The 23,696-nt window shown below is 37.9% G+C and overlaps 1 protein-coding gene across 1 annotated transcript in view; it reads left to right on the forward strand.

Moving 5' to 3' along the window:
• Positions 1 to 23,696, forward strand: part of SPIDR (scaffold protein involved in DNA repair) — a 390,408-nt gene that overhangs the window by 137,021 nt on the left and 229,691 nt on the right. Inside the window, exon 8 of the mRNA XM_054595226.1 lies at positions 14,269 to 14,482. Coding sequence (XP_054451201.1) covers positions 14,269 to 14,482 — 214 coding nt within the window. The remainder of the gene's footprint in view (positions 1 to 14,268; positions 14,483 to 23,696) is intronic.

Consider the following 23,696-nt stretch of genomic DNA (forward strand, 5'->3'; position numbering starts at 1 on the left):
TATCACTCCATCTGTTCCTTAGATTCTGCTGATTCAACTCAAGTGAGAGCTCTTCATTCATCCCATCTGCTACTAGTTAAGGCCCCTATTCCCACGTGTCTAGATTATTGTGTCAGTTTCCATCTGGTCTCCCTACCAGTGACTTTTCCTTCTTTTCAGTCTATCAAGGTTATCATCCTAAGAGGTAAATCTTATAACAACACTCTTCTGCTCTAAAAAAATTTCTCTTGACTGCCTCTTGTCTCTGGAATAAATGTTCATGGTTTCTAAACTTTCTAGTGTTACATTTTAGGTTGTTCTCTCTGCATACCTGATGTAGTCTCATCTCCAACTGCCCCCTTTCTGTATACCTTACACATGTGCACAACACTGAATGCCTCCTTTCTGTGAAAAAACTGTCTTTCGTAATATAAGCTATGCCTAATATACTTTTCTCTCTTTGTAATTATACTTCCAGTATCCTATTGTATTGTAATTATACAAAGTATAAGTAAATAATAACCGCAAAGTGCTACAAAGATATATAGGGCTTACCCAGCAACCCTAAGCAGTGCCTGGTAACTCAGGAAGTGTTTATGAAGTTAATAAATAAATATCAGTGGTTAATTTTAAAATATTTTATGACATTAGAGTGCAAAAATGGTCCTAGTCAGTAGATATTGGCTCTGGTCCCAACTGTGCTAGAGCTAAAGGCCTATATGGGCCACTTGATCTGTGCTTCAGTTTCTTTACTAAGTTGACCTTTTAAGGCTTCAGGCTATTTCTACTTTTAAAATTCTGTGTTTTGTTGCTGTTTTACCTTGTCTTATATATAGTTCTATGTAAACTCATTCTCAGTGCCTATTTCACTTTAGAGTCCCTATAAATATATTACTTTTCTTTTACTTTTTTCCTGATTAGAATTCCCTGATCTCTCACTGCATGCCTTTCAAGAGAGGCATTTTTATCACATCATCTCATTTTAATCCTTTAACTAATTTTTCTTCTCCTTTCCCCTCTCTTCCCTATTATGGTTGTTAGAATTTTGTTGAAAAGAGATAGTACCCAAAACTGAAATACCCACTTTTATTTAGTAGATGTGAATTTGCTGTATCTCTCTTGACATGCCCTACTCTGGCTAATTGTAGATTTTGCCCCTTTTGACCCAATTTAATGTGATTTAAGATTACTTAGTTCCTTCCTTAGAAACCTCATCTCTAAATGCAGTTACACTGGGGGTCAGAACTCCAATATATACATTTTGGGGGATACAAACATTGTTTATAACTTTTCACCCTGGCCCCAAATTCAAGTCCCCCTCGTATTCAAAATACACTCATTCTGTCACAACAACCCCAAAAGTTTTAACTCATTCCCGCATCAACTCTAAAGTCTAAAGTCCAAAGTCTTACCTAAATTTCAAAAACAGATATGAGACTCTAGTACAATTCATTCTGTGGCAAAATTTCTCAACAGCTGTGAGCCTGTGAGACTAGGCAGCTTATATGCTCCCCAATACAATCCTGGGACAGGAGCTGAATAGACGATCCCATTACAAAAGGAAGAAATCAGAAGGAAGGGGTGATAAATTCCAAACAAGTCCCAAAACTACCAAGACAAATTTCATTGGATTATAAGGCCCAAGAAAAGTCTTCTTTGGTTCAGTGCTCTGTCCTCCAGGTCCATTAGGGGTGATATTGTCAACCCCAATGGCTGTGTTTGGCCTCTCGCCCTGTGGCTCTGTGTAAAGACTCCACCCCTAAACAATGAGGTGGCCCCATCCTTTGAATCCCAGGAGAAATATTCAGCCCTGTCCCCTGGAACTGTGGTTAGAGGGGCAGCCCTGATGATATCTGAATTAATTTCCTTTAGGGTCATTCTTCCCTTTTTTGAAGAATGATGCATATTCACGGAATAGCTTTACCATCCTGTCCTGCAGAATGGAAGAGGTTCAACAACTTTCTACATTCCCTCTGGTCTCAGTCTCCTTCAATTCAAACTGACAGTGTTTCTGCTCATATAATCCCATAATCACTTTATTGAGTGATTGTCTAGCCGCACCCTTGATGTTCTCTTCCCAAGAAACACACTTTCTCATTTTTTGCAGTAAGGACAGGCTTAGGCTTTTCCAAGTCATAAAGTCCTGCTTCATTCCTTCATCATTTCTCTCTTCTCATATTTTATTGTAAGAGGTTAGGAGGACCCAAGCTGTATCTTTAACATTTTTTCAGAAATCTCTGCTGAATATCTAATCTCATGGCTCACAAGTTCTATCTTCTAGAAAACACTAAAACACAATTTAGCCAAGTTCTTTGCCACTTTATAACGCAAATTGCCGTCTTAGTCTGTTTGGGCTACTATAACAAAATGCCATAGACTGGGTGGCTTAAACAACAGATAGTTACTTCTTATGGTTATGGGGAAAGTCTGCGTTCAAGGTGTCAGTCTATTCAGTTCCTGTTAGTGCCAACTTTCTGGTTTATAGACAGCTGCCTCCTTATTGTATCCTCACATGAGGATACATTAGTGTCCTTATAAGGACACTAATCCCATTCATGAGGGTTTCATTCTCATGACCTAATTACCTACCAAAGGCCCAACTCCAAATATCATCACCGTAGGGAGTAAGGCCTCAATATATGAATTTTGAGGGACACAAACATTTTGTCCAAAGTAATTACCTTTCCTCCAGGTTCCAATAACCTCTTCTTTATTTCCATTTGATACCCTACCAGAATCACCCTGAAAGCTCATATTTCTGGAATGCACCTTGAAAGTTCATCCTTTACCCATTATCCAGTTCCAAAGCTGCTTTCTTATTTTTAGGTATCTGTTACAGCCTCACCCCTCTTCATGGTATCAAAATCTTAGCTCAGGCTACCATAACAAAATACCATAGACTGGGTGGCTCACATTTCTAGAGGCTGGAATTCCAAGATCAGGGTGCCACCACGACTGGTGTCTAGCAAAAGCTGTCCTTCCAGCTTATCGGCAGCAGCCATCTATCTGGCTGTGTCCTCACATGGTCTTTTCTCTCTGCTCAGCAGGAAGAGAGGGAGGTCTTTGGTGTCTCTTATAAGGACACTAATCTATCTATCTATCTATCTATCTATCTATCTATCTATCTATCTATCTATCTATCTAATCTATCTATTTTCTCCTCCCGGAGGACAGTTTTTCATTGCTTTTTAGAGAGGAAGGGAGAGAGAGAAACATTGATATGAGAGAGAAGCATCAATTGGTTGCCTCCTATACAAGCTGTGATGGGGATCGTGTGCTCCTGAACCTAGGACTAAACTCACAAACTAGGTATGTGTCCTGACTGGGAATTGAACCTGAAGCCTTTTGGTTACAGGACAACATTCCAACCAACTGAGCCACACCCTTATGACCTCATTCAGTCTTTATTTCTTAGAGGCCCTGTCTCTAAATACAGTCACACTGAGGTTTAGAACTTCAACATATGAACTTGAAGGACACATTTAGTCCAGAGTATCCCTTCTTATCTGGGCACACACACACATACACACACACACACACACACACACACACACACACACAGCCTTTCTGGTGCCTTTGTTTGCTTTTTCCTTTCTTGGATTTCATAAAACATGGAACCTTCTATTGTCCTTTTACCCTCTACAGAAGAGAAAGGCCAGCCCTGTAGAATATTTCACAGTGACATGCCTAGCAATAGCACTGTGACACTGTGATCACAGGTGGCTGGCATGCTATACTATTTTCTGATTTTTCTCATTTCTGTGGACTATGATAAACATTCCTGGTCAGTATTGTTATTTTTTATTTTTAAGGGTTGGGTTTCAGATTTTTGTTTCATACTTAGAATTATTGTGGCTTTTGGCAAAGAATGTTTCAAACTGGGCAAAAGGCAAGAAAAAAATGTGGAATCAAGAAGTGAAAGCACAATTGTTTACAGTAGTTCAGTAAGCAGTTGTGGTTAAGAAATGTGTCTGTTCATCATTGCCAGATGACTTAAAATTTTATGGGGGAACATAAATTTTAAACAAAAAGTAATTGTGCTTTTTACACAGTAAAGATGTGAATTTTTCAGAATTTAGTATTTATATATTAAATCTAGACCTCTAGTTAGAGCTTTATGAATTTTATTGTGAAATTATCAATGAAATGAATCTGATGACAGTTTAAAACATTTACTCAGAAACTAAAATTTTGATTTACCAAGCATTATTAATAATGCAATAATATTAATAAGGGACTAACTAATTGAATACTCACAGGAACATAATACTGCTGGGTATTTGGGAACCATTGGTAAACTTGTCACACTTGTAACCTCTCAAAAGAAGGGATAGTATAAATATGGACACATAAATACAATTCACCTTTCAGTGCGTGTTAATGAAAAAAACAGTGGTACAATGGTGAATAAATGAAACGTCATTTGGATTTGATATAGGAAAGTATTAGTTGTTTATTTTTCTTTTTAGAGCATCACTTGAATCACATTAAATTTGCATTCTCTGAGTACATGTCAATCCTGTTGAGGTAAAGAGAGATAGGTAAAAACCATTTTGGTTTGGCAGTGAAATCAAGACTAGAAAAATAGTCCCTGAAGTTCTTTACATCAACTTCTGCTAGGGTTCATTCATCTCATACATATTTATTGATACTAATGCAGGTACAGAGCAGAGTCCATGGTTTAATAGATGTAATTATTCTTTGTTAAATTTTTCATAAATAAGAGGTACAGTGATGACATAAAGGAAAATAATAAGCTCTGCTGGAGGGTTGTGTTCAAAGCGTTCACCAGGGAGATGGTGATGAAACCATTTCTTAAAGTATAGTCTATTTTTCATCTTATTATAGGAATAATTTAAATTTACTTGAGTCGACCTATAGAATTGGAGATTAGAACAATAAGAAGAAACAGGTAACAAAAGCATTTCTATTGAAAAGTTGTTTGGATTTTTTTCAGTGAAGTGTTCATTGAAGGGTTCAAGTACAGAAGTTGCTCATTAAATTTACACTTATGACTTCCAGTCAAGATGGTGGCATAGGTAAACACAGCTTATCTCCTTGCACAACCACATCAAAATACAACTAAAATATAAAACAACCGTCATTCAGAACCATCAGAAGTCAAATTGAATGGAAGTCTGACAGCTATGAAATTAAAGGAACTATATCCATACAGACTGGTAGGAGAGGCTGAGACATGGAATGTCCCGGTCCCACATTCATGTGTAGTGGATAAAAATTCAGGAGGGATATCTCAGGAGTGAGGAGTCCCAGCCCAGCACCAGGCCCTTCACCAAGGGTCTCAGTGCTAGGAATATAAGTCCCTATAACTTCTGGCTACAAAACCAGATGGGGATTGAGTAGGTGGAAGAATCTTCTGGAGTCCAAAGCAGTTCTTCTTAAAGAAGCCACATAGAGACTTAATCAGACTAACTTTCTCTTAGCTCCAGCACTGCAATAATTTGAAAGGCACCAGTAGCATACAGAGAGCAACGAAGGTGTCTGGTATCAAGGCAAGAGCTGGGGGACAGCAGTTTTCTCCCAGACAGAAAGGTGGGCAGAGGCCCTTGTCCCTTTTCTGAACCCTCTGCTCACAGAGCCACAGAGCCAGCAGGGAGGTACCATATCTGGGATTCCATCAACCTGGCTAACACTGTTTGTTGACACCTCCCCTGCAAACTGGAGATCCTCTAAGGCTCTGTCCAACCCAACTTACGGGCCCATCCAAGCTGTTAATTAACAGTGGCTTTTCCATATGAATGGCTGGTCTTGGTTCATGCTTCACAACTTCCTAAATACTCAAACAAGAAACAGCTGGCCTCAGTGAGCCCTCAGCCCCAGTCTCTCTTGCTAAGTGGCCCCAGGCATGACACTAGCAACAGCCAGCCTAGGTTTATAGTTTCGATTCACCTGGGAACCTCTAAGCCCAGCACAGCAGCAGCCATCTGCAGATTGCTTAGGACCACATTCATTGTGGTCCTGGGCAGAGCACAGGAGGGGGCTGACTGTAGTCTGCACCACCTGGGAAACCATAGAACCTGTGCACCCAGGGGACAGCTATAGACCATATTGGAGCACCGCTACTTTGCCCCTGCATGGCTGCTCCTCCATGGAGGATAGAAGTTGGTTGTCAGTGGTCACAGCCAGTCCTTGTAGCTGACTGGCCTGGGTAAATTCCTTGCATTGACCTGCCAACAGCAATCAAGGCTCTACTACAAGAGGAGGGTGTACTAAGCCCACAGGAAGTTCATACCTTGACTATTCAACTTGTGTGACATTGGAGGCTGTGCCACTAGACCCTACAGGACACCTACTACATTAGGCCACACTACCAAAACAGAGAATCATAGCAGCTCTACGTGATACATAGAAACAAACACAGGGAGGCTGCCAAAATGAGGAAACAAAGAAACATGGGCCAAAAAAAAGAACAGATGAAAACTCTAGAAAAAGAGCTAAACAAAATGGAGATAAGCAATCTATCAGATGCAGAGTTCAAAACACTGGTTATAAAGATGCTCAAGGAACTTAGCGAGGACCTCAACAAAATAAAAGAGATCCAGTCAGAAATGAAGGATACACTAATTGAAATAACAATTTACAGGGAAACAACAGTAGAGTGGATGAAACCAAGAATCAAATAAATGGTTTGGAACATAAGGAAACAATAAACAACCAATCAGACAACAAGAAGAAAAAAGAATCCAAAAAAAATTAGGATAGTGTAAACAGCCTCTGGGACTTCAGGCATTCCAACATTCACATCATAGGAATGCCAGAAGGAGATGAGAAAGAGCAAGAAATTGTAAATGTTTCGAAAAAATAGTGGAAGAAACTTCCCTAATTTGGTGAAGGAAATAGACATGGAAGTCTAGGAAGCACAGAGGGTCCCAAACAAGATGGATGCAAAGAGGCCAACTCCAAGACATATCATAATTAAAATGCCAAAGGTTAAAGATAGAGAATCTTAAAAGCAGCAAGAGAAAAGCAGTTAGTTATTATCTACAGGGGTCTCCCATAAGACTGTCAGCAGTTTTCTCAAAAGAAACTTTGCAGACTGGAAGGGATTGGCAAGAAATATTCAAAGTCATGGAAAGTGGGGACATACAGCCATTGCTGTACCTAGCAAAACCATTTAGAATCAAAGGGCAAATAAAGAGCTTCCCAGAGAAGAAAAAACTAAAGAAGTTCATCATCACCAAATCATTATTATATGAAGTGTTAAAGGGACTCATTTAAGAAAAAGAAGATAAAAAGTATGAACAATAAAATGGCAAAAAATACATATCTATCAATAATTGAATCTAAAAAACTAAGCAAACAAGAGAAACAGGAATCATGGATACAGGGAACGTTTTGATGGTTTCTCTATTGGAGGAGGGTGAGGGAGAATGGGTGAAGAGTTGAGGGGATTAAAAAGTACAAATAGGTAATTACAGAATATCCACGGGGATGCAAAGTACAGTATATTAAGTGAAGTAGCCAAAGAACTTATACGCATGACCCATTGATATGAATAATGGTGTGGGCATTGCCTGAGGGAGTGGGGGATGTTCAGTGGAGGAGGGGCAAAGGGGGAAAAATTGGGATATCTGTAATATAATAATCAAGAAAATATAATTAAAAAATTTACACTTAAAAAGATAACTCTGGTGAACCTTATGAATAGTAGGTCAAAATGGTGCAGCATTAGTCTGGGGAGGTAAGTTAGGGCTAGGCTGTTATATTAACTAAGAGGCATCTTAATTTTAATATATCTAAAGCTGATGTCTTGATGTTACTATTCTTTTCTGCCAGCCACCCCCGGTCTCCACATACCCAAAGAAATCCACTCATCTAGATATGTTCCTTATCTCAGTTAATACTAACTCTGGTCTTGTAGTTGTCCAAGTCAAAAATATTGGAGTTGTTCTTGACCACTTTCTCTCATATCCTGCATCTAGGCCATCAAGTATTATTGGTTCTATGTTAAAGGTATATTGGTTTTCAACATTTCTCACCACTTTTATCTCCACTCTCCAGGTCCAAGCCACCATCATCTCTCTTGGATTGCTACAGTAGTTGTCTAACTGGTTTCCCTATTCTTCCCTTGGACCCTTAGTCTGTTCTCATCAAAGCAAGCATAGGTCTTCCCTGTTGTCTTCTTGTCACACTCAGTGGAAATAAGACAAGCCCATGCATAGTATAAGACCTGTCTTCTCTTAGCACAAATGTTCTGATTTGATCTCCTATCCCTTGCCACCCAGGCTCAGGCATACTGCCTTTAGTTCTAACCAGAACAGGTGTGGTCTTTTCTCTAAAAAGGTGGAATGAACTTTGGGGGAAAGCTAGACTTCTATTGGGATTGTTGAGGATATCAGAATACAGTCATATTTCTTTTGGCATTTAGAAGGCCTAATTGAGCAAAAGAATTATTACAGTAAAATCAGTTGACTTTGAGATTAGGCATAAATGTATTCCTGGGACTCTAATCAGGCACTGAATTCTGTTTATATAACTGTGCTAATATAATTTGTTAATTATTTGTAACTCTTAGAGTCAGATGATAACCAGAGCACAGAGATTTGGCATAGGTTATAGGACACACTGTGAACATTAACCTTGATAATTAAAGTGGAATTATGTAGAATTAAAATTGTGTGGCACACAGGAAGGGAAAATGTAGAAAGCTGTCTACATTTAAGCCCTTTATCATTTTACGAAGCTAGGAATTCCTAGATAACTGTCAGAGATTAATAATAGAACATGGAGTTGGTTAAAGAAATTATTCAAAATTTCACAAGTAACTATCACAATCACCCCAAATAAGACCAGTTGGTACTGGAAGCATATATTATTTTGGGGGGAAAAGATATAAAATTCCTTTTTAAAAAACGTAAAAGGTGAAATGATTATACCATGGTAATTTGGAGTAAGCACAACAAATATTAGGTACAGAGGTTTTATTTGCATGGGAAGCAAGTGAACTTTAAAATCCCCTGATGTCTGTTCCTGACCTTGCCTTCGATGTCTTGCTACCCTTCTGCCCATCTGAGTTTATGTGTCTGTGCCTCTCTGCCTCCATATACATAATGGGTGAGGACTGAGGGGAAAAAAGGAATGGTGGGCATTTGATGATTTGGCCTGAATGAGAGAAAACAGTACCTGTAGGGCATACATATTAAAGTAAGACAGTGTATTAGCTTCTTGTGATATCTGTGAAGATAAAGAGAGACAGAGTAATAATATAGAGGGAAAATCCTAAATTACTATGTGGTCAGTGTTAGAATAATTAAAATGGGACGACTTAAAGTTAGTGCAACAATTACACTATGAAAAGCTTTCTGTTAGAAAAACTTAGAGATGTTTCTCTCCTCTATAGGAAGATGATTTCAGTATCTCTCCCCACTTGATACTTTCTTGTAGAGCTTTCATTAGTTTCTTGTATTTCTTATTATTGTATTCCTTGTATAAATATTCATGAAAGTTATCCTCACAATATATATTAATTCATTAACATAGACCACTTAGGAGGATTTGAGTTGACATGCATATAAATGGACCTCAATTACCTGTATATTTCAAATAAGTTATCTAACCCAGTAGTCACAAATACATTATGTTATTATATCATTTACTCATTTCTTTTGTGACCTCTTGGTCATTTAAAACCAAAGGCATTTTTAAGAGCAGTTAGTTGATCAAATAAATCCCTCATTTATATATTAATTCAGCAAATGTTAGCCTTTAAGTCAAATATATTCTATTTTTGGCTAAGAATTGTTTTATCTGCTAGGTCTATGTATTTGTAGAAATTTCTAGATCTTGTGGTATATTTTCTATGTGAATATTTCTATACCTTTTTCCTAATTATTTAAAGTTTTTGGTGTTATAAATTAATATTTGTGCTTCCATTTGATCTCTGTGGCATTGTTTCTTCAGTGTTTAGCACTATGAAACGTTATCCTCTTCTTTTACAATGTTGAAACCCTCCATGTCCAGCTAAGGCAAGAGCCTCACTGGAGTTCATGTTTTAACCTAATGAGCTTTCTTTACATTTTAAACCAGTCCTATATTTTAGCATAATAAAGTAGGGGGAAAGCATGATTTACAGTTTCCTATCTTTAACTGGCATTTACCTAAGAGACATTTTGATTCTTGATTTATATGATACTCAGTTTCTAGGATTGGATCTGCCAATAATCCTCTCAAATTTTTAAAAAAGTCTTTAAAAAAACTAACTCAGGTTTCCCATCAAAAAAAGAAGATTAATGTCTTCCCTAGCTTATAGGGTATTATGAATCAAGTACAAATAAAATAGATTTTAAAATGCCTTGAAAAGATAATAATAATGACAGTTGCCATGATGATAGTTGCTGCCATTTTCATACTGTGGACCAGGCCCTGCACTATGGGCTTTCTCTGTTCTCGCTCTTGATGGTTGCAGTTTTCTTGAGGAGAGTTAATACTATCTCCCTTTAAAAATGACTGAAGGTTGCCAGAGGGGAAGGGAGTTAGAGGGGAAGGGTGAGAAAGGTAAAGGGATTAAGAAGTACAAATTGGTAGTCATAAAATAGTACTGTGTAAAGTACACAGGGAAGTACACAGGGATGTAAAGTACAACAGAGGGAATATAGTCAATAATAAGTGTATTAACTATGTATGTTACCAGGTAGGTATTTGAAATATTGGGGAGAACACTTTGTAAAGTATATGATTGTTTAACCATTATGCTGTACACCTGAAACTAATACAAAATAATATTTAATGAAAACTGTAATTTAAAAGTAAAAAATTTTTAAATGATTTTATTTATTTTTAAGAGAGAGGGGAAAGGAGGGAGAAGGAGAGGGAGAGAAACATCAAAGTGTGGTTGCCTCTTGCACACCCCCTCCTGGGGACCTGGCCTGCAGCCCTGGCGTGTGCCCAGACTGGGAGTCAACCAGGGATCACTGTGGTTCACAGGCCGGCACTTAGTCCACCGAGCCACACCAGCCAGGGCTAAAAATAAAATTTTTTAAAAATGATAAGGTATTTGAGGAATTCAAAGGGAAGGAATAGTTGCTTCTGGCTGATTCAGGAAACACTTTCTGGAGAGGTGATATTTTGGCTGTCCTCCAGCATTCATGGAAACGTCCTTCTGGCACACAAATGGCGTTTTATGTACCATGCATTTAATTGCACAACAGTCTTCTTCAATTGTAAAGCAAGTATTCTCTTGTGCTTAGACCGAGAGCTTGCTTTAAATACATAATCTGTCTTAGGTTGCCTCCTGCTTTCTTCTCCCTCAAAAGGGAAATTACACTGTCGTATTTTCCTCAGAGAAGGTAGGCCACTGGTTTCTCCCTAAGGCTGTGTTAGAGGTTCTGTAGCAGAGATGTTAGAGTAGTGTGTGTTGTTCCCAGCCCTGTGGTGAGGTTAAGATAGTACCATCATTATTCCTGCCTAAACCTGTTTAGTCACCAAGCATGCTACAGTTTACCGTGTAGTGATAGTATCATAAAGTGTGTTTATTCCACAGGTTATTTGGTGCAACAAATCTTGAACAGAATTTATAGATATTGCAAATATTGTCAGGATTTATCAAAAAATCTTCAAAGAAACTAGTTAAGCATAATGATTCATCTTAATAATAGAGGTTTTTCTGCTGTAATACTATTTATGTGTTTCTGCAGTATCTTGCCTTTTATAAAATCTGCCAGGGTCTATGGGAATTTTAGGGTTGGGGCAGAACACTGAAAACCTATGTCACTTTTTAATCAGAGCTGCACAAGGCAATAAACAGTACCTGAAGAGAGAACTGATGCTGCTTAGGCAGGCAGCTGAGCATAGCTGAAGGCTGCCCCCAACAAGTATAGCCACACAGCAACAAGAGTGTGTGCTCAGCTGGCACACTTGATGCTCAGGACAGCAGATTGCCCTGAAGCTCTGGATGGCAGCTTCTGCCAGTGGTTGAAGGGTGGGAGGGCAGGCCTGGTACACAGTGTTGAGGATGAGCCCTGAATACAGGTACAAGTTTTAAAAATTCTTAAAATATATCCAAAAATGCACATGTGGTTAATTCGGCCCCTGAACCTAGGGCTTTTTCCCTTTGCTAAAGACCCTAATTTTCCACTACTCCTCTAGCTGCCTTGCCCAGGGTAAATGGTGTATGGAGCAAAGTAACCTCATGTTGTCTCAACTTCTTTTCCTATTACCAACTGAGGATGAGCTACTTTTTATTAAAGAAACCCCTGTAGTGAAGAGCAGAGTCAGTATTCACTTCCTAGTCAGTGCCTTTCTTTAATACTTGTTTTTAGTCTGACACTCTCCTTCCCCATACTGACTAGCTTAGCATTGTGCTTGTTCATACCCTTCCCCCATTCCATTTCCTTCCTTATGTTAAGAAATAGAAGGAAGATAGATATATACCTCAGGAATTCAAGATAGTGCTCTTGGGGAGGTGCTGTAGCCTTGCTTAATATGGGAACACATTATAGACACTTAAGAGAAAGGAAGAGATGGAAAATTTGGGGTTGCTTAGAAAATGAGAAAAATAAACCTAAGGAAGGAAGAAATGGAAACAAAATTAAACTATGTAACTAAAGACTTGATACAATTTAAACAATAATTTTTTTAAAAAATATTTATTTATTTGTAGAGAGAGGGGAAGGGAGGGAGAAAGGGAAGGAGAGAAACATCAATGTAAGAAACACTGATTAGTTGCCTCTCATATGTGCCCTAGAGACCAAACCCACAACCTGGGCATGTGCCCTCACCGGGAATCAAACCAGTGACCTTTGGCTTTGCAGCATGATGCCCAACCAACTGAGCCATGCCAGCCAGGGCTAAACATTAATTTTTATTATTCACTATTCACCATTTGGCTAAAGTAGTGAAGAAACTCATATTAGTGTGTTATTAGGAAGACACTATACTAGATACTTAACATTTGTAATCTCATTTAATTCATTTTTTAAGTTAAAAAACAGTTAATAGAAAAACCATAAGTGTATTCCTCTCCTGGAATTAATAACACATTTTAATCTTTTGGGTTTTTTTGATTCACATTTTTTTAGTAACAGAAACAAAAGGACAGATAAGTTGGAAATCCCCCGAGTTTCCTTCCTGTGTTACACTTCTCCTTTTCTCTCCTTGAATACAGTGGATATTGCAAGTTTTCTATGTATCCTGCTAGTCCATATTTACATACTTTTATTACAGAGGAATTTGTAATAATACAGGGTGGGGCAAAAGTAGGTTTATAGTTATTCTTATGGAAAATAATGCAATAATCAATAAATAATAATTCAAGAATTAACTGTGTTTCACGTACTCACAACTAGCAACTGACTTTTGCCCAACCCTGTATTCTATGAGTTTCTGTGTTTTAAAAAAATAACATTATCAGTATCATATTCTACATATCTTGTGTATCCCTTCTTCATTTTGAGATCTCCCTGTGCTGATACATATAGATATGGTTCACTTATGTTAACTTCTGTATAATGTCCTATTGATTTGTGCTGAGTCCAATTTTCTGCTCTTACAGACAATGCAGAGATGTGCATCCTTGTTTAGGTTTCCAAGTGCATGTGACGAGAGTTTCTGGATACATATCTAGGACTTCTGCCTTATAGGCCATGTGTACTGTCAACTTCATTTATCTCATTTAATTCTTAAAAATATTAAGGCTGGTGGCATGATCTCCATTTTACACATGAGAAAACTCAGGTGCTGAGATGTTGTATAACTGCATAAGAGAGGAAGTACTTGAATCCAGATCAAATTCCAACCATTGAAATTTAGAGCACCAACACCTACCATTCCACATGAATCATCAACTTTTAACCTTCATAATCGATCATAAAGAACAGTTGCAGCCAACCAGTCATACTGCATCATTTGAAAGTAGAGAATCAAAGCAGGTCATGAGGTAGAGGCAGCATATAGGAAAGCTGAAGGATCGATTAGGTAGCCATATTTCCTTTGAGTATATGGTTATCAAAAGGTTCAAGTTTTGGGGTTAAAACATGCTCTGTGAAATGGTCTGAGTTTTCTCTATGCACAAGACTATTTATTTATGATAGAAGACTATATTTTGTGTTGCTTAAAATACATTACATGCAACATGCAGTCTATTTTGCCTTTCAAAAACGATGTTACAGTGAGCATGTTAGAATCTGCAATTTACTCTGTAAAATGTACAGACCATTTTCTCTAGATGAAGAGAGCTAAGAGAACATAATCCTTTTGTTCATGACACTTTATTTGCACTTGAACCATATGTCTTTTAGACTTTATCTTTTTCTTTTGTTCTTCACCTTTCAGATAGCAGATCTGGTATATTAATTGTGAAAATTCTAGAGCTGCATGAAGAATGCACCATCCAAGTTGCCATGTGTGAGCAGTTAGTGGGACTGCAGGCTGACAGCCCTTCTCAAGGTGAGGCCTCTGGGACTGGCCTAAAGGTTCTCTTCACCAAGGAGACTGCACAGCATCTCAGGGGGCATCCCCAAGATGTCATCCATATCTACCCTCCCTGGTGAGTGTAAGTAACTGATTCCAGCAGTCACTAACTATGAGTTTGTCTCCAAAATGTTATCAGGGACGTTTTTGTCACTTTATTATAGAGAAATTCCAGGGAAAGGAGGCCAGGATTTGACATAGATTTCTTTGTAACAGAAGCACTAGATTGTCTCTAATGGCTTGTTTGTAGGGTTTGATCTAAGAAGCATAAATGGTCGTTAATGATTTAAAAAATTAATTTTAGGATATCATTTTTGCTCTTTTCTGCATAGGATATTTTTACCATGAAAAGAGGAAAATCTTACTTCTTTTGAGGGAAAGCTTCAACAGCCTTGTTTCAAAAGTTAACTGTTAATTTTATCAGCAGTTTTTAAAGGTTTCTTTCACCTGTTAAATTCTTAGGTTTGAGGTCACTTGTAGATCTTTAAATTAATCTTCTCTCCCGAAGGAGGAATATTTTTATTGTGTCTGTAGCAGGTGATCATGAGTCTCTACTTAAATCCTTCGATTACAGGCTGGGGATATCAGAGGGTGACTTGTTTTATCATTTTATTTTAATTTTAACACATTTTTATTGAACATTATAAAACATAAAGGACCATACACAAAGCATAAATACACATTTCTACGAATAATCACAAAGTGAATAGTAATTCATGTCCAGCCCAAGAGGTAGTATGCAGTTTGTACCTGGAACCCTATCCCTCTTCTGTTTCCTCCCTCTTCCTCCTTCCCCAGGTGACCGTGGTCTTGACTTCTGATGCAGTAGACTCCTTTGAATGTTTGAGAACTTTTTGTAAACAGAATCATTCAGTAGTCATACAGTATACCTTCTCTTTTGCTAGACTGCTTTCACTTAATATGCTTGTGAGATTTATCAGTTTTGTTGCATTTAGCATTTGTTCATTTTCATTGCTCTATAGTATTCTATTATATTAGTTTATGTAGTTAATTTATGTGTTCTTCTGTTGACATAGTTAACATATTGTGATTAATGGTGTAATGACCAACTGTCATTCTGTGTAGCTTACTCAAGAATACAGCACTACTAAGTGTGTTTTCCAAAGTTTCCTATCCTACATTCATGCATTAATTTTTCCATCATGTTAAAAAATTTTTTTTAAATTTGTCTTGACCATATATGTCTTCTTCCTTTTGGTTCATTCTTCTTCTTTGCTTAATAATAACATGCTTTGAGGAGTTATTGAACCACTGTGTCCAAATAGTGCCCTCTTTCCTGAGCTCACTTCATTCAGACTTTCGGCCCGCGCTCTCCCCACGTCTCACTTCTCGGTGTCAGCACTGAACTCCACCTCCATGTTGCTTCTTGAGTCCTCATTTGTGCAAGAGTCATGTTTCCCTTTGCAGTGCTCACTCCTGGTTTGTTTCCATTTCCCCTGTGTTCCTCTTCATACCTTTCCTAGCTTCTCAGTACTGAATGGCTGTCAGTCTTAGTCCCAGACTTTTTACTCACTGCACCACCTTGGTGATGTCAACTCATCTTGTAGCTCTAAATACCAGTTGCACACTAAAGAGTCACAAACTTTATCTGCAGCCCACACCTGTGTCCCATCACTAGAGACAAGTGCCTTACTGCCTCTCCACCCTAGTTTCACCTGTGTGCTGATAGTGTAGCAGGATCAAGCTCCTGACCTTCCCTCGCCTTCCTACAGTTTTTCCCATCTCAGAAAATGGATACAACCTTCTTGCCGTTTCTCCCGATATCCTGAACTCTTTTTTACTTATAATCTCCTCCTGCCCATGGGTACCTCCTAACACTCCACACAGGGCCCAGCATTTCTTGTTACCTCTAGTGTCATGACCCTTTCCAGGTAATCACTTTTGTTTGGATGATTGCAATAGCCTCTTAAATCATACCACTTCTTCCTTTCCTTCTGTTCCTTTTCAAGATAACTAGAGGAGCAGAACCGTGAATATATAAGTCATCATACTGCTTATAGGCTAGACATTTCACAGAAGCTGCTCACCTCATACAGTGTTAAAGCCTCTTCTGAGCTCTGGAACCTCGTATACTACTCCTGTCACCTCCCCCAGTTCCATTTTGGCCACCCAGGACTCCACCCTTGTCTTCAAATTTCATGCCATTCCTTCTGCTCTCACCGTGGGGCCTGGATTCCTGCTGCTCCGTGTGGTGGGAGGCTCTGTCTCACCACCTCTCCCTGTCTGCATGGTTTTCTTTTTTCTTATCTCCTCTAGGCATTTACTCAGCTGTTACCTTCTGAAGTGGTCCCGGATCCCATATCTGAAGTTGGAAACTATCTCTTCTACACCCTTTAGTTTACTTTTTTACTTTGTTTTTCATGATCACACATATTAAAGGTTGTCACTTTTTGTTTCTTCATTTGCTTATTGTGTGTCTTCTGCTACTAGATTTTTAACTGTCTCCTTTACTTCTTAGGGCCGAGGGCACTCAGTAGAACTTTAATATGGAATGAATGAGCAATTTTCTCATTGTCCTAACAGTGTTCTTCCTATCTAGAATCTTGTGCTGTAATTACTGGTGTTCTTTCAGCTGTTTTATTCAGCTGTTTAAAGTTATCAGAAGTCCTTACTGGAAGCTTATGGTAAAATCCAGTAATATTGCCAGTATTTGATTTTTTCCAGAGTGTCCTAGTTTTACCTTCTTTATCAACATATAACAGCCATTTATGTTTTAGTTTGGTGTACCTCAATAAAAAATGTGTTGAGTTTTCACAGTGAGCCACAGAAAACTCAAGTATAATTATTTTTGAAACTATCTTTACAAACATTAGTGAGCCCTGAATCCCTGGCCTTTGGTCTATATCTTTTCTTTAAATAAGCAGGTAAAGTTGAACTTTTAGAATCATTGTATAGGTCCCTATAGCATTGTAGTTCCTCTAGGTTTCCATACCTTTATATGTTTTTTCCTTCCCATTTCATTCTAAAAGTCTTTTCTATATTTTGCCATGTATAATGCACATCCACGTTTTTGGCCCAAACTTTCAGGGGGAAAAAGTCTTTTTGTTTTAATTTTTTCAATTTTTTATTTATTAATATTTAGGAACAAAACCTATTATTGTATTATTTTGCATACAGATATTGTTACTGCTTTCTAGAGTTGCACTTCTAACACATGAACATAAATAAAAGAATTAAAAACATTTATATAGATACAGAATTAGCACTACCCATGTATGATGTACATGCTTATTTTTCCCTCAAAAAATTTGGACAAAAAAGTGTGCATTATATATGGCAAAATACGGCAGTCGGTTTTTTAGTAGGCATTTAATACCTATGATACAGAAATCAAAAGTATCAAAGGCTATGCAGTGAACAGTGAGTCTTCCATACTTGTTCCCCCAGATACTCAATTCACATCTCCTAAGGCAGCCACTGATACCAGTTTCTTACACACCTTCCAGAGATGGGGTGTGAGGGGGGATTGTAATACAGTCACAGAACATGTATATGTATAGGTGAACTCACATGCTTATGTGTATGTATTTCCTGCCCTGCTCAGGGCAAACTGGCATTAGTTATAATGCTATCTGCAGATGGCTGCTACTTGTGCTGGGCTTGGAAGTGCCCAGAAGGGACCAAACTGCAAACCCAGGTCAGCTGCCACTAGTGCCAGGCTTAGGGCCACTTAGGAAGAGATATGGGGCATGCCATGGACAGATGCTGTTTGAGAAAAATTTAAGAAAGTCCAAGCATGAGCTAACATAGGCCTTTTGTATGGAAAAGCCACTGGAAAGCATTTAGGTGTACCTACAAGCCGTGTGGGGTCCCATCTTAGGGAATCACCAGGGTGGGAGATCAGTGGTAATCAGGTTGATGGAGACTCAGGTATGGTGCCCTTCTGCTGGCTTTGTCAGGGGGACAGCTCAGCAAAGGAACAGTGGCTTCTGTCAGCCCTTTTGCTCAAAAGAAAGCTGCCCCTCCAGCCTTCACCTTGATTCCAGACAATTCATTTTCTGCTTCTATACCCCGGTGCCTTTTGAGCTCCTGTCCCATAGCTGGAGCTCAGAGTGAGTAAGTCCAAGTACTTCTTTGTGAGGGCTCTTTAAAAGGAATACCTGGGATGCCAGCCACCCTTTGCCTCACATTAGCCACAATCCCTGCTGTTTTTCACAGGTAGAGGTATGAGGACTTTTCTTCCTGCCACTGGAAACCTGGGCTGGGAATGGGATCCCTTGCTCTTCATGGGGAACCTCCTCAGCTGATGTATCCCTCCCAACTTTTAACCACCACAGATGTGCGTGGGACCAGCCCATTTTGAGTCTCTGCCTCTCCTAGCAGTCTTAACATGGCTTCTTCGTTATATTTTTAGTTATAGGACTTCTATTTAGCTAGATTTCAGGTGGTTCTGAATGATGGCGGTTCTGTAGTTTAGTTGTAACTTTGATGTGGTTGTGTGGGGATGTGGGTACCTCATTTATCTTCTCCGCCATCTTCACTGCTGTGATTTCTTAAAATAGTTAAATAACCTGTAAACCACAGTAGAGTACCTGCTACTGATCAAATTGAATACTTGTCCTTATATTCATTTACTGATGACAGTTTCTCTTTTGCAAAGTGTTTTTTCTTTATTTCTGCTCATATATTTGTTGAGATGCTAGGGATTTTCTTATGTGTATGCCTGTTTTGTATAGTAAAAACATTTCTATTTATACTATGAAATCACCTAATGGTAGTATTTTCTTGTTTTAGTCCTAATACCTAGGCTTGTTTACATGTTTCATGTCTTATTGCATTTCCAAATCAGAACATTTTTTTACTGTTCCTAGTTACTGGGATAATGCTTGGCACATAGTAGACATTCAACAACTATCTGTTGAGTATTAAGATGTCATCAGTTTTATGTCCCCTCAATGACAGAATGTATCAATGTATTTTCTACATTTGCTAAGAAGCATTTATTGAATGTTTACTTTTTACATAAAAGACCTTTTACTAAATAATGGGATATAGTATTCAAAATAAATGACAAATCACCACTGTCCTTAAGGAGCTCACAACACAATGGAAGAGAAAGGTCATATAAACATGTTATAAAAGGACTCTAAAAAGTTTAATAATAGAGCCCTGTACAATAGGTGCAAAAACTGAGGAGGTAAGTGTGGCTGATAGGTAGGTCAGTTGGGAAATGTGTGTGTGCGCGTGCTGGGAAGAGAACATACTCAGAGTGTCAGGTGTAACTTTATGGAGTTGGTGATTCTTTATATAAGTATGAAGGCTAAGTTGAAAAGGACCAAGTAAGGGACTATGAAGTCATTTGAAATAGAAGAGACTGAATGAGCAAAGACCAAGAAGCCAGAATGGCATGATGAAGGGTGTATGCAGGGATATATGTAGTGCTATACGGATGAAGTGGAAATTCTGCAGCAGGAGTGGTAGAAAGTGAGGATGGTGTACCTGTGTACAATGTTAAAGAGATGGTATCAGATATTCCCTGTTGCCTAGGGAAGAGGGGATGTGATCTGATCCACAGTTTGAAGTTTGTGGAAGATGCCTATGTGTAGAAAGCCAGAGTAAGGACATCTTAGAGGCTTTGGAAGTAGCTCAAGTGTAAGGGAAGATGGTGACTTGGACTAGGATAATAAACACTGGATTCAGAATATTTTTTGGAACAAGAGGCAACATTATTTGCTGATGGGCTTGATACAGTATGTGAATGACAAGAAACAAGGAAGACTGCTCTAAGATTTATTTGCCTTAAGTTACGATGCCAAACAGTAAAATGGGGAGAATGTAGACATATTTTGAGGGCATAGTGAATAGTATCTTCTTGATACCAGCAAAATAGTAAGAGCCCTGAGTAAACATTAAAAAAACTGCGGTACTAGAAGAGAAACTCAGTCGGCTCATCTGAGTTTTTAAGGTAACATATCTGTGGAAAGTGCCAGAGGACCAAAGTAGAGCCCACAGTCTTGTTCACAACTGTGTTGTTCCTGCTTTATATTTGCCACCTGGGGTTCTTTGAAATGCAGAAATTGCTGGCTCTTATTGCTAGGGGAAAGCAATACTAAAGATAGAGATTTGTTTACTGTGTGGGATTATCTTTCTGTTATCTTTTCGGTTGTTGGACAGCCGAAAATCCAGTCTTTTCCCACCAAAATTACAGAGTCTTTTGAGAGGAAATTAAAAAAAAAAACAACAAACTATTGCAGTCTGAAAAAGAGAAAGTATACCCTGATGATATTTTGGACAACCTAAAATACTGGAGGAAGGGAGAAAAAGAAATCAGTCATTCCTAAGTACATGAGAAAGGAAGAAAAGCAGGCTTCAGCTGATGTTCCAAAAAACACTTTTCCATGAGATCTTTATATGAATACAACCAAAAGGTTCTATACTCAGGTAATGTTTAGAAAGGCTGGTTAAATGTGAGCTAGTATCTGTATTATAGGAGTTCTCAGGGTCTCTAATGTGTGAATGTGCGTTATGATTTACAATAGAGGGAATCAGAAACGTTGGGGAACCTATAAAAAAAACATTAACAAAAATTAAAACAAAAATAATTAACAACAACAACAAAAATCATTAACAGTCTTTATAATCAAAGAATAAAGATCAAGAAAGCAATGAAGGGGAGTGTTGGCTCAAAAGAAGGCAGAGAAAGAAGCTCCAGAAATCCATACCTCTACTTAAACAACTGCTGCACTGGCAAGAACTGTTTGATGTAACTAACTCTGCAGTCTAGTTGAACACTTAAAATCTTGGGAAGACCTTGATTAAGAATAAGTTGTGGGGAATTTCAGCCTTTCAAGTGATAACAGCCATTATCCCACATTTCCCAGCCCCACGGCCCTGGTGCACAATACCAGAGTCAGGGTGGGCAATATATTAGGATTGAGTGTTAATTGCTGAATGCACAATTTGATCATTGAGCGACTGGCCCAGAGACTAGTGGACATTTATCCAATTTCCACAGGCTGAAGTGGTTTCCAGGAAACTTCAGTAGACAGTACTCAGGTACCTCCCCACTTCTGGGAGCCAAACATTTAAGAAAATCTGTAGCCCGTTGACCACACAGGCAATAAAACAGAAATATCAATCACCACGCATGACAAGGAATGCGCACCTTGAGAAAATAGCATGAAAAATGATAAATGGATTAATCCAGCCCTTAATAAAGTTAGCAATCCCTGAGGAGCAGAAGTATTAAATTACCACAGTTACCACAAAACAATATTCAACTATCCAGTTCTCAGCAAAAATTATAAAATATACAAATATACAAGGAAAGAATGGCCTGTTTCCAGGAAAAAGAAATAGTAATTTGACAGGAATAATCGTAGAGGAAGCCCAGACATTGGAATTGCTGGTTAAAGATGTGAAATCACCTGTTTTAAACATACACAATGAGTTAAAGGAAACTATACATGAACAATTTAAAGAAATCAGGAAAATAATAAATCAGCAAAATGAAAATATAAGTATAAAGATATAGAAGCAATAAAAAGGAGGAAATTCTTGAGCAAAAATTACAATAATTTAAAATTTAAAACTTAGTAAGAGGTTATACAGCAGATTTGAACAAGTGGAGCAAAAGACCAGTGACCTTGAAGGTAAGACAATGGAACTTCTGTGGCCTGAGGAAAACAAAGAAAAAAAGAAAAATTAACAGAATTTGAGGCACCTGTGGGACACCATCAAATACAGAAACATACATATTATAGGAACACCAAATGGAGAAAATTGAAAGGAACAACAGAAAAAATGTGAAGAAATAATTTCTTAACATTACTCAAATGTAAGGACAGACATACATATTCATATACAAGAAGCCAAATGACCTCCAACAGACCCACACCAAGACCTATTATAGTGAAATTGTCAAATCCAAAGAAAAGAAAAGACTTTTGAAAGCAGAAAGAGAAAAGGAACTTGTCATGTACAAAAGACCATCAATAATATTGAGCTGATTTCTCATTTAAAACTGCAGGGTAAGAAAACAGTGACATGTTTAAAGTCCTTTAAAAATATGTGAACCAAGAATTGTAATTCTTACAAAACTGTTTTTCAAGAATGAAAGAGAAATTAAGGTATTTCTAGATAAATAAAAGCTGAGGCCATTCATTACCAGTAGACTTACCCTTTAAGAAATGCTAAAGGGAATCCTTCAGGTTGAAATGAAAGGATACTAACAGCACCTTGAACTTAAGAAAAATAAAGCTCACTAGTCATGGTAACTATACAGGCAAATATATAAACCAGTGTTACTGGTTTCTGTACTTTCTGTATTGTTTGTTGTGTTCCCTTTCTCCTATATGGTTTAAGAGGAAAGTTCATATACCAATAATTATAAATTTAGGTTATTGTGAATACAGTATATGAAGATAAAATCTGTGACATTGTAAAGGGAAAGCGAAGGAAATGTACTACAGGAAGAAAGTGTTGTGTATTGAAACTTATTTCATAGTATCCAAAATAAGTTGTTTCACGTTAAGATATTAATTGTAATTCTCAAGGTAAATGTAAAAAATATAGAACAAAGAAAAGGAGAAGGGAATGAATATGGCACACTAAAAAAGTCAACTATCTGCAGAAAAACAATAATATGACATCTCAAGAACAAAAAGAAAATTACATAAGGCATACAGAAAATAATGGATAAATGGCAGAAATAAAATCTTCTTTATCAGTAATCACATTAAATGTAAATGAATGAAATGGAACCATTAAGAGTGTGGCAGATTCAAATTTTTTTTTTTTTTTTTTTTTTAAGAATCGTCTGCATGCAGTCTACAAGAGACTCAATTTAGATATAAGGTCACAGGGTGGTTGAAAATAAAAAGACTAAAAAATATTCTATACAAATAGTAATTAGAAGAGAACCAGGGCAGATATACAGGGGTGAGGCAAAAGTAAGTTTACAGTTGTTCATATGGAAAGTACAATAATTAATAAATAATAATGTAAGAATAAGCTCTCACATACAAATATAAACCTATTTTTGCCCATCACTCTATTATTATCAGATAAAATGGACTTTAATTTTAAAAAAGGTTATGAGGAGAGGGAAAAAGATGGCGGAGGAGTGAAAGGGAGTCACGCTGACCTCCTCCCAAAACCAAACTGGAATTGCAACTAAATAATGGAGTAATCACCTGGAAAGCAGTAGAGCGATAGTGGGAGAGGAGCCTTGGTGCCGCGGACAGTGGATTCGACTCTCACACATCCCAACGGGTGAGAATTGCGGTGGAGGCTCGAGAGGGTGGGCCGGGTGCGCACGGGCACTGGCA

Source organism: Pteronotus mesoamericanus, unplaced genomic scaffold (genome assembly GCF_021234165.1).
Source record: "Pteronotus mesoamericanus isolate MK-2021 breed Mesoamerican mustached bat unplaced genomic scaffold, CSHL_Meso_final scaffold_54, whole genome shotgun sequence".
Lineage (NCBI taxonomy): Eukaryota > Metazoa > Chordata > Mammalia > Chiroptera > Mormoopidae > Pteronotus > Pteronotus mesoamericanus.